The sequence below is a fragment of the Apis mellifera genome, linkage group LG1 (genome assembly GCF_003254395.2).
Source record: "Apis mellifera strain DH4 linkage group LG1, Amel_HAv3.1, whole genome shotgun sequence".
Taxonomy (NCBI): Eukaryota; Metazoa; Arthropoda; class Insecta; order Hymenoptera; family Apidae; genus Apis; species Apis mellifera.
In genome coordinates, this window is record NC_037638.1 from 26,092,737 (window position 1) to 26,105,237 (window position 12,501).

At 32.0% G+C, this 12,501-nt stretch overlaps 1 protein-coding gene across 3 annotated transcripts in view; it reads right to left on the bottom strand.

The window, feature by feature from the left end:
* Positions 1 to 736: 736 nt before the first annotated feature.
* Positions 737 to 12,501, bottom strand: part of LOC410755 (tyramine receptor-like) — an 81,079-nt gene continuing 69,314 nt past the window's right edge. For 2 of the 3 annotated variants that reach the window (XM_016911467.2, XM_006571623.3), the window contains 6 exons: positions 12,060 to 12,197; positions 5,503 to 5,615; positions 4,272 to 4,605; positions 2,539 to 2,734; positions 2,317 to 2,421; positions 1,063 to 2,013 (listed from right to left, as the gene is read on the bottom strand). In XM_016911467.2, coding sequence (XP_016766956.1) covers positions 1,838 to 2,013; positions 2,317 to 2,421; positions 2,539 to 2,734; positions 4,272 to 4,605; positions 5,503 to 5,615; positions 12,060 to 12,197 — 1,062 coding nt within the window. In that variant the 3' untranslated portion in view covers positions 1,063 to 1,837. 3 annotated transcript variants of the gene reach the window in all.

Sequence of the window (12,501 nt, forward strand, 5' to 3'; positions counted from 1 at the left end):
CGTAACATACACAGAAGCACATAAAAGTTATTTTGATTGAGATTTTTAATCGATAAGTTAAAAAAAATGCAAAATAATTAATATGCGTATATAAAAATAGAACTTTTGGCGCCATCTCTCGAGTACTCTTAGAACTTATTATATTTTTACCACTCAACAGATGGCGCCAGTAATCTGATTTCTATGCTATCTCTATCCTTTTCTCATTATCTTTTCTCTTTTTTTTATATGTTGCGGCAGTCTGAAAATAACACTGATTTCAATATTTTTATTTTATTTTTATTTTTCACTCTCAATTTGCTTTTTTCTTCTGATTAACTTTATTGTATCATTGTCCAACTTATTAATTATAAATCTCAACATTTTTAATTTGGTATTGTATAATAATTTTCTATAAATTTTTGTACAAATTTTAATCATATTAAAATTATTAATATCAGAATATTATATGTATATCCATTTTTTTTTTTATAAAAATTATGAATAAGGATACGAAAGTTAAAATAATTGGATACATGATTATTTATAATTTTTACATTTTTTATTAATAAAATTTAAATTCTTTAAAATACAATGAAAGAAAAATCAAAAAAGAAAATTTTCTATAACATGATTGATTTATTATTATTTTCAAATTAAATAGTTCTTTCACAAGAAAATTTATATTTTTATTTTTTCTAGATAAATATAAAAAACTTTCTTATTCTTCTTCATATATAAAACTTATATATCATAATAAAATTTGCACAATTTAATTTCATTTTTATTATTAATAATAATTAATATAACTTTCTCGTATTAACAATTTCCATTTGTTAAAATTACTCAATAAAATTTTTACACCTACATTTAATACATTTTCTTTTATGTCATGCACAAAGCAATGCAATTGGACACCGTTGGACTAACCAAGAACAAACAGCTTTTGTACAGAGAGAGGGCTAATTAATATCTCATTGAGCTAATTTACGACGATACCAGGCTACAAAGCCAGTGTCATATAATTAGCATCTGAACATGAAGTCGAAAATAAAAGGAGTGGGATTGAATGAAACAACTCAGTGGGACGTTATAAAATCCGTATACTTGCATACTTTCTACATTTACAGATATCTATGCGTCGATAAATACAAGACAAGATATACTGTAATGATAAAAGGAAGACTATTCCCTACGATCGGTTATTACTTATTGTTTTGTTGGATTCTACGAATTTTATCTTACGTATGCATCGTTTCGATATAACCAATTGTAAACAAACTTCAAGTGTCGTCATTATTTAAATAAATAAATTTTCTTTATGTCTGCTTTTTTTATTCGATTTTACATTGTGCAGTCGTTGTGCGTGTGTATGCACGATTGTTCGAGTAAAGTGCTTGAATTTTTGCGAATAAATGTATCATTCGGATGACGATTATTATTATATTCGGTTTCGATATTAAAATAGCAATTTCTTATTGTTTTGTATAAAAGGAGAATCGAATAAAGAAATAAAAAATAATTCTTTTCATTTGATCTACCTCTAAATTATATTCTATTAGATTCTGTTATATAAAAATTTTCTATATTAATTATATTCGCAATAGTATGTATCATTTTGCATTTATAACATTTGGTACGATCTCCCGAATAATAAAGATATTCGCATTAATATGCACCTGTTATTTATCTGTTTCTTAAATTATTAAAAAAATTCATTTAGTTTGAATGCGAGAATGTACGCTTTGTATAAATTAGGTGAATGTGATCGATGTGAATCGCGCTTAAATAAATCACAGTGATCCTCGTTATGATCACGACCTAAGGGGTGGTCGTATCAACGTTCATTCCCCTATCTTCACGTTCTCGTTGTGTCTTTCTTCCAATTAGCCGGTGCTGGTAATTTCCGGTTACTGGGATCCAAATTGGTTCTACTTTTGAAACATTTTCGACAAGTCAATCGCCAGAACGCAAGCCTAAAGTCGGCCGAATAGAAGGCGTAGATAAATGGATTTATAGCCGAATTAATCCACCCTGAAATCGAACGAAACAATCATTGAATGATAACATATAATAAAATAACGAATGGAGGAAGATCGTTTTCCATCGAGATGTTCTTCAATTTTCTTGCTCCAATAATCATTTAAATTAACAAAATTTCTACCAGACAAGCGTAAAGCTAGCAGTTAAATTGTAGTACTTTTCTTCTATATCTTTATTTTTTTTACTCAAATCGCTTTCATATTTATGAATGTGTATAATTAATATTAAAAAATTGAATCACGATCATTCCATGCAAATTACAATTACAATTACTTAAAGCAGAATGATCGCTACCTAGCCAAGTTAACGCAGGCATCAAGATATCGGGTGGTTCGACAGGCACAAAAGGAGTGGCCAAATAAAGGATGAAAAATGGTAACCAACAGGCCACGAATCCACCTAGAAAAATTTACAAAACGATTAAAATTAACAATAAAGTTACTTCGATAATTTATATTCTAACAATTTATCATTTATTATACTCAAAATAATGAACTAGGATCAATTCTGACCTACCTACGACCACCGCCAAAGTGCCAGCTGTTTTTGTCTCTCGAGCGACTCTGTTGATACAACTCTGCTGATGGCTGCGAACGATTCCGGACTTTTTGCTCGTGCTAGAAGGTTCTGCCTCGTCGGATGGTCTGTCGCACGTCACACTGTTGGTCACGCATTCCGTTCTTCGCGCTCTGATACTTTTCGCGCGTTCGATCTGCGGCAAATTGAGCTTAGGTTCAAATCCTTTCCAAACAGGGTGCAAAAAGAGACAGTAGAGCGGTGAATCTAGATGGAGTACGTTTAATTCGAGAAGACATTTTGTGGAAATATCGTGGGACTGGTTGTTATCGATTATGTCACGTGTGTGACGCGAGCAATGTAAAAATATTTCGAGCGAAGAATGTTTGCAAGATACTGAGAAAGAATCTGAAGATAATAAAAAGAGAAAAATTTAGATATCTCTCCCTCGAGTAATACGGTTCCTCAAGGGGAATTTATTCGATGTCATCCTCTTTATGAGGCAAGTGATATTCATAGAAAAGACGTAATTATCCGGCTAACTAGTTCTTGGAAATAAATGTCTTGGTTATTCTATTTTAAAAAACTTTAAATTACATTTTTATACACAATGGTAAAAGTACAAGGAAGTTTAATGAGATTGTTAAAGTAAAAATAATACGTAGTATTTTAAGATATGATGTAAAATTAAAATTCAATATGACTTTAACGAATATTAAATATTTTCTTGACAATTTTACGTAAATTGATATTATCATTCATATTAAATATTAATTTCTCGATTTTTGTTAAGTTTTTATAAAAATGTGATAATGACGAGCGCAAGATTTTGATGCCACCGTCGAAAGTAATATCGAACAAGTCTACGCTTCCATATTCATGAGTTTCGCATTACGTAGTGGAAATCTGTCGAACGGTGTCATCGTAACAGGTTTGTAAGCATTAGTATCAATAGATTCAAATTGCAAATCGATTTCTCATTTATACGCGCTCGTCAGTCTTCCCATGCAAATCTGCGTTTGATTCATCCGTGCAATCGCTAATTTCACGGTATTTTAATATTTTCCAAATTCAATATTTTATTCCATAATTTATCCTTTTTTATTTTTTTTCTTCTATTTGCCGTTATCCCTTATAAAATAAATTCAAACATGATTTAACGCGTAATATTTGTATAATTATAAACTGTATAAAAAATTAGAATAATGTAGAACGTTCCAGATAAATGATTCCAGATGAATTTTCCAATGATCCACATGTTTTCAAAATTATACAATTTATTTATGTTATGGGTAAATTTGTCGACCAAATTTTAGTGAAATATACCATTTCATAGATATAAGATATAATGTAACTTATTGAAAATTATGACAAGAAACAAAATTCTAACCTATCTAATCTAACCTATTCACGACTGCATTTCAGAAACTAGGACTGGAAATAAGAGCAATCTTCATGCACGAGTAATTTTGACGATTAAAAATATCTAGAGAATTTTCTAGAGAATCGATAAATATAAATATAAGCACATGAATAAAAAATTCATGAAAAAATAAAAATATAAATAGAAAGAATAATTTTTATACCATGTTAAAATTGTTTGAGAATAATATTCTCGTATTTCAAATGCGATTATAAAAACGCATCTCGGAAAATACGAAGAAAAATAAAAGAATATTTTTTACCGAATCGAAATATATAGAATAACATTTTAAAAGATTTTTAATGCTTACCAAGACATTGCGCCGTGGTCGAACATTTTCACTCTCGGTTGCTTCGAGATTTCTATGGCGGCTGGCGATCACGCAAGATATCCTCCCGTAAACGTAAAGCATCACCAGCATCGGTAGGAAAAACGAACCCATCGCAGAAAATATCACGTACGAGGAGTCCATATTATACGAGCATTTTTTAATGTCGCGATTCGTCGCACGTGGAAAGCATCCTAGCAAAGGTGGACTGGTGATGGCGCCGGCTAACACCCATACTGCGACGATCATTAGACCGGCCAATCTCTTGCTACGTCGTCTTCGGCTGTATATCAACGGTTGAGTTACAGCTAGATACCTTGAACGAAAATTCATTTGGAAATCACATAAGACGGGATCAAGTGTAATTTTGAGATAAAAGTAGAATGGTGTGAGGATAATTGCGGTTTTTTATCGTTTTGAGTTTGACAAGTGATGTGAATGAAAATTAAATAGGTTAGATTATGAAATATTATCTCATCCATCTTATTCTTCTCTTTTTTCTAGTGGATTATCGTTTTTTTAAATTTAAGTAATTTAAGTAATTTCTTATTATTATTCTTAATTTAAATAATTTCTGACAAAAAGTTTTTAAAGATCAAGCAGCATTTCGATGAATTCGTTACTTCTAGAATTTCAGCAATCGAATCAATGATAAAAAGAAATTTATTTCATATTAGAAAAAATACTGATCAATAAAATCTAACTAAAATAAATGTGTCACTTCGTCTTTCGTAATTTCAGTTGGAAATTTTGAGATAGTTGAAAGTTTGAATAGGTTCGATTTAAGATGATAAGTAAAGTTTTATGTTTTAAATAGTTCCGTTCGATCTATAAATTTTGTCAGTTAACATGCCATCGAATAAATTGTTGGAAAATACAGTTAACGTTCGTTTCATGTTTTCACTCTTACTCATCTTATATCGGCTTCGAAATCAAGAACTTTTTTAATTTTTTTTCAGCTACGAGTTCGAAAACAGGTTTAAACACCGATCGATACAAATGGTACATGATCGTGTCTCTCTTCACAGAAAATCTCCTGTAAAGTTTAAACGATTTCGTTTCAACGCTAGAAGAAGATCAGGATTACTACTGTGTCTATTGGTATTCGAGCATAGGCGAGGCGTTTGCCCACTCTATTCCCGCACGGTAAAATTTGCCGCGGTAATCTCATTTCGTTTCGACGTGCCTTGATTCGGTAATGCAACGTACTCACCTGTCTATGGATATGGCGCATAACGATAGTATGCTGGCAGTACAGAGAAGAATGTCGAGGGAGACCCACGAGTCGCAGAGCATCGGGCCCAACTCCCAGGTACCACCTGTGAGCTTCGTCAAATTCGTTTTATTAGACATTTTGCGCGAAAATTCATGAGTTTCTTTTTAATTTAATTCTTAAATAAATTAGCGTTTGGACAATTTAATTACTGTTACAGCACGAAGAAAGAATTCATGCAATCGAGCTTGTATGTATAAAAATAAATAAAAGTTTGAACACAAGTAAAAAATATATATTTCGACGAGACGTTCAGAAATAGATACTTGATACTGTTAATTTAAAAGAAAGGGATCGAATAGACGAAGAAATTGATTCGACAAATTTGGAAAAATCTAACCTCTGGCATTAACGATGTAAACATAACCTAAATATTCAACTGGGATAAGGCAATAAAATGATAAATTACACTAAAGTTTAGAGATAAAAAGATGATTGAGACTAAGTATCGTGCTATTGTTCTATTTTAACTATTGCTTTGCAATTACATTTTTACACTGTTAAAAAACACGTTTTATAATCATTCTTCATCTTTCAATTAAATATATTCTCACTTATTAATTATTGTTCAAACAATCACATTTTTTCACCAATTATAGATATTTTTCTCTATCTTATTTCATTCTGTTTCAAAATTAATTTTCACTACATCCACGATTTATGCTGACGATATTGAATACGTATCCTCATGCTTTCTATGGTATTCATCGGACAGACTTGCTACGCGCCTATACCACTTAAAACAGTTAAACAGCCGCGAGCTGAACCCATTCGCCTGACGAGTACACACGCAAGCGTGCTAGACTTCGATCTCATTGTGGCGTTGATTGCTTTCCGAGTTGTTCTAACCGTGTAATTGTTGCAAGAAATATACGAAGATAATTGTTCAAGCGAAAATTTACATAAGATTTAGTCACGAAAATATTCGAGCCGAGTATCGTATCGCGTGTATTTTTATATTTGCTTTCTCTATTCGAGAAAATTTTTGATTCATCATGTTTCGACGTTATCTAGAATTTTTGACTTCATCGAATATTTTATTTTAGTCCATGGAGTGACCAATTTTATTATCTAACTTTTAAGTTTCTTCTAGCTATTTTCCTCCCATGAGACGATCACAGATGCTGACCCGCATCACTACTGAAGCAACTTACATAACCTTAATTCCTTCAAACTATTTAATACGATCGTGTATTTACAAGGTGTTTTATTTATGTTGTAAATTATTTTTATTGTTGATATATTAAAACAATATGAAAAACAAAATTAAATTAGAATTTCAAGAATTTTTGAAATAGTCATTCGTCAATTTCAAGAAATATCTAGTTTTTATTATTTATTATCGATGTATTTCTCGAATTACGACTATTAAAGTTTTCAATAAAGTAAAATGTGATACAGATGAAATTTATGTTGCTTTAATATTTCTCACACAGGTGCCGAGATACAATGCTGTTCAATTTGTCGGTAAGTATAATTTATAATGTAATAATTTTTGAAACTATAACTTCAATTTTTTTACCACACAAGAAGCAATATTACGTTTTCTGCTAGAATACATTGCACACTATCCATTCCAAAAACATATTTACGAAACCGTTGAAATAGATGATAAGAGAAACTAGGTGTTACACTAGGTGGACTATAAATCAAACGTTATATCTATTTTTATTTGTGAAATGTACCGATATTTTGCTGAAAAAACTGGAACACTTCGTTTTTGTTTTTATTTTTTTTTTTCCAATATCGGAAATAATTTACTTGTTCGTTATAACTGAAATGCCCTGGTCATTAGAATTATGCATCCGAGCAACAGGAATATAATAATACATGGAAATACGAGAATAAGAGAATTTTTATGAGATGAAGATATGAATATTTCCCTCAACTATTTGAAATACGAGAGTTCTAAACCGTCAGTTGAATATTCCCCCTTAAGAATTTCCATGATATGAAGATAAATAAAAAGAGAAACAATTTAATGATCTTCAAAACTAATAATTTTCTCATATTCAAAAAAAAAGAAAAAAAAAAATAACGAAGGAAAAAAACAAATTCCACGATCGTTATATCAAGATTTCATTTCATAGAAATGCGTTTAAATTGAAAAATCGTGCGACAAACCATGCTAACAACGATTAAAGCTCTAATTACGAGCGAAGAGGTTAAAGAGCTCCCTCTTGCAAACAATGTCAGCTGACCTGTGCAACTAGACGCGAGTGTATAGTTTCGTTAGCGTTGCAAATGATTCCGCGCGAGTGTCTCGGGGATATTGAAGTTTGTTTTCGTTCGTTTGCTGTGCTCGCGGCCTTCCATTTTAATCTGTAAATGGGTAGAGGAGAAAGCACCATCCAAGCCGATACAATTGGAGTTTACGGATAGGCGGGGGCGACCTAACCTCTTTCAAGATCGTTTCCATTTTCCATCTGATCGAGTTGGCTGGTATTACGTGAAATTTTGACGAAGGTAATCTTTAATCTTCGATCTATCAATATTTTCGTTTCTCAATTTTGATTTTTCGACATAGAAAAATTTGTTGAAAAAAAAAAAAAAAGAAAGAAACACTTTCGTTGCTGTTATTGACGGTGTATAAATCGTACGATTGTAGATATTGCGATGGATATTTCGATTTCGTCTTGAAAAAAATACTTTCTTATTGTCGAAAATCGTGAATCGTAGATCGTAGATATTATATTCATCTCGATATTCATCTCGAAGAAAAAAAATCTTTAATCTTTCAAAAAAAGCATTGACAATACGAGAACAATGTAAGATCGTGAATAGAGAATGTGTATTATGATGAATACTTTCATCTCGTCTCGACTCGGAAAAAGATCTGTAACATTTGAAAAAGGATTTTCTCGTATTGCAAGCAAAGAATGAATGGATATTGTGTATAAGAAAAGAAGATAAGGTAAGCGTTATGGAGAAAATATGATACTTTTAATTCCGTTCGATATACCCGGCCACCAATTATTTTTAGCCAATTTTTATGGAATTTATCGAAGCAATTTGTCAATAGATAGAACGAAAAGTGAAGTTGAGCATCAGTGTGTCGTTGACAGAGATTAATGTCGACCTGTTAAACACTCGTTTCCCCGTGTAAAATTTATCTTATTTCTGATTCGTTCGATATTGGTTAAAGAAAAAGTTTCATCGTCCAAAAATTTTAATCGGAAAATTATTTGTTACTTTTTTTTTATTTTTCTATATAAGTTAATCGATCTTTGTTAAGAGATTAAATATTTGTTTCGCGTTATAACGATGATAATATTATTTCACAATCGTTGAATTGTTTTACATTTACTTTATCGAAACAGGGTTGTGTCATTCACCTTAAACCACTTTGAGATTAATGTTTTGCGTGTTGCATCATTATTCAGATCGTAGCACTTTTCATCTTGCCCATCTTTTGTAACACGTAACGCGACAAAAAGGCGAAAAAGGGAATGTGAAACATCATTGTCCGCGTATCTTCTTTTTCTAAGGAACTTCTGTTAGTGTATTACGTACGTGACTTGGCTTGGTGTTCCAAAGCATTGTGCATCTTTTAATGCTTTATCCTATTACAAGATAGGATATTTTTACAATGTCTCGAGACGATGGATTTTCAAATTTTCATTTTAAAAACGTAAAGACAAAACGAAATGAAACCTCTTTGTCTTTAAAAAAGAAATTCGATCGATCGATCTTAATTTTAATCGTAACGGCACAATTATACGCGATGCATTATTTACAAAAGATTTCGATTTCATTCAAGATTTAAAAATCCGGATAAAAGATGTATAACTATAGAAATAAAAAGAATCTTTAGAAATACTATGTTCCTTTATATTCGAGTTCACTTTGAAAGAGTAAAGTCTTTCAAGATTGAGATACAGTTCGCTTTTATTTCGATCTTCAACACAAAAGATTCGAGATGCGTTCATATAAAAAAAAAAAGAAAAAAAATAAAATTAGAAGAAAACTTGTTCATCGAACGAAAGCAATAAATTATCAATCGACTAGAGAAAGATATTTTTTACTCGATTTTTAAACTAAATATAAAATTATATCGATATAAAAGTTACGATAATCTGTAACAAATCAAAATGTCTCATCGTGATTTATTACGATATAATTTAATATCGTAATAGACGATATCTTGTAACACAATGTCTTTCATACGAAATACCTTACAATACAAAATCATTGGTGCAAAGCTGTGTAATATCTCGCAATGCAATATAATTCACGTGCTACCGTTTTGAGATAACTCGGTTCCCCCTTTCTCGGTATTTGAATTCAGTTACTCATCGTTTTTGACGATGATATTTTCGGATAGATTTCACGAGTCTTATCATTGTTGCCGATGTAATAAAAATCGCATTAAGAAAGATGTTTTAATCTTTTTCGATTGCCTTCTTTCGACCGTAACCAATATTCGATACGTCATATTTCTTCTGTACTATTAGCATACTTTCTCGTGACTTGTGATTTTATTGCTCCCAATTCGATTGATGATGACAATTTGAGGATGACAAGACGGACGAGGAAACAAGAACATTTTTCCTTATCCCTGTTTTTAGAACCAATCTTTAACTTCTTCCGCCACTTCTTCAAATCGAATTGTGATTAATTTACAACTAATCCCATAATTTACGAGTTTCTCGTGAAAATCTTACGCCAAAGAAAAAAATCAATCGTCATCGAGATCCATTAACGAAATTCAGGAAACAATCGTTATATTCTCACTCTGATCGAGTCGTTAATCTCTCGTCCATCGAAAGGATCGGTAAGAGTTTCATTTAAAGATGACTCTTTTTCCATTATCATTTAAAGACTTCCAACTGTAATAATCAGGCAAACTGTACAGAAGATTACGAATTGTACTCCTCCACCAACCGAGACCTGGTTAATTGCACGGAACGTTTTAATTTCGTTTGGCGAAAAGAGGCTAGGAATAAATTATTCGTTGGCCGGAAGAGGCCTCTCGTGACCGCGACGTTCATTATTCTCATCGATATTTCCTTTTTTTCTTTCTTTCTTTCTTTTTTTTTTCTCCTTTCCCCTCACAACTTTTATCCAAACAATTCTTCAGGATATCGTGTTAGTTTACTTTACTCGAGTTACCAAAGCAATCATCTAGGGAAGACTCGATTGACACCGTGAATTTCATTGCTTCCTCTTCGAAACGAATTCACCGCGAAAATTAACCGCGGAATCGTATAATATAAATCGAAATATAACAACGACGGGAGCGTTGAAAATATATCGTTATATGTAAATACGAAAATAATGAATTCGACGGAGGATAATTCAATCAATGTTCTATCAACTTATGCGACACGTTTCCATTATTCGTTTTCGAATCAGGCGAATAGGATTTAAATTGCAAATTATTTAAAATTATTTAACGCTTAATCGTATCGATGAAATTAGCGTAAATAAAGGAAATATCGACTATATTTCGAATTGGGTTGTTAATAATTAATTTTCGATGGGGGTTTCCCTCTCCATTGTTCGTATTTATCAAAACGTTTCATTCGATACAAGCGGAAAAGAGTAATCGCCTCTATTGAGAATCGCGGACATTAAGAATGGTCCCCGCAGCATCCGGTTGATTGGATAGCTCCGTATCGAAGAGCGTTCATTACGGGACGACTGTGGGCTTCAATCTATATGCAAAATTGCTATTCACGGTGGAAGAAGAACGAACGATCTGTGTTGGTAATCGTCACTTTAAAGTGGGGAGAATGGCTAATGTGTCGAGAAAAACGAAGAGATCATTCGTTTCTAAAACGAATAAATCTAGATAGAGCGTTTGGATCCCCTTTTTAATGGGATACCTGTGTAACGAAAATGATACGGAATTTTTAATTGAAAACGTTGGGATAAATTTCCCTTTTACGTGTTGCACTCAATGTTAATTAAATTTTTAATTCTATTAATGTAAGGCTTTTAGCAGATTTTCATTCGTAATAAAATGGGAATATTATTTCCTAAGTGCGTTAAAACGCTCTCCTTCTCCGGTTTTTGATTTAATTTTAATAATGCTAATGTATCGTTTCGAAATTCATTTATCGATTAGAAAATATCATACAAGTTTACATATTTATTTATCTATATATATAAAAAAAAAAAGATAATAATTGTAATTGTCTTGTAAAGTTTTACAATCTCTATCGGTTTTAAAAACGGCGTTAAAGCGCGAGTAACGCAGTGACCATTTATTAACTTCGACTTTTATAGCATGATACATCGTCCCAATCGATCGCGCGGGAAATATCTCTCCGTTGATTTACGTGACAGCAACGAGTGGAGAACCACGAAATATCTCAGACGTATCCTCATCGATCGTCCATTCGTTTCACTTAATTTCTCTATTCTTTTTCAATTCTACATTATCTACATATGTATCTTATACTTCTAAATCGAGTTTGTTAAAAAAAATACATATTTTTGTCTCCTAATATTTTTTATTCTTACGCTCTAGTGTTTTAAATACTCTTATATACCTGTAACAGCACTGCTGGTGGCATCACGGCCAAACCAACCAGCAAATCCGCAGCGGCCAAGCTGGACACGAAACAATTAGTAACGGACCGTAGACGCCTAGTTGTTATCACAGCGGCAATTACCAAAGTGTTGCCCACCTGTCGTAGAAAAAAAAATACACGTTTAATAATTTGTCCAAATAATTTGCGCTCGATCTTTCGTGCCGCACGCGTCTAATCTCGCCTGAATTTAATAATTCACTTCGACTCGTGTTCCCCGGAATTCAAGTATATTCCATTCATTTACTCGATTGTTGCCCGTTGTTTGCAAATTTTTTTCTCGATACGAAACTGAATAATTCGATGAATAATTCGATACGGAATAATAATAAATGGGAAGAATTATCAAGAACGGGACGAGGAAAGGATATTTATTCCGATAATTATCTCGGAATAAATATTC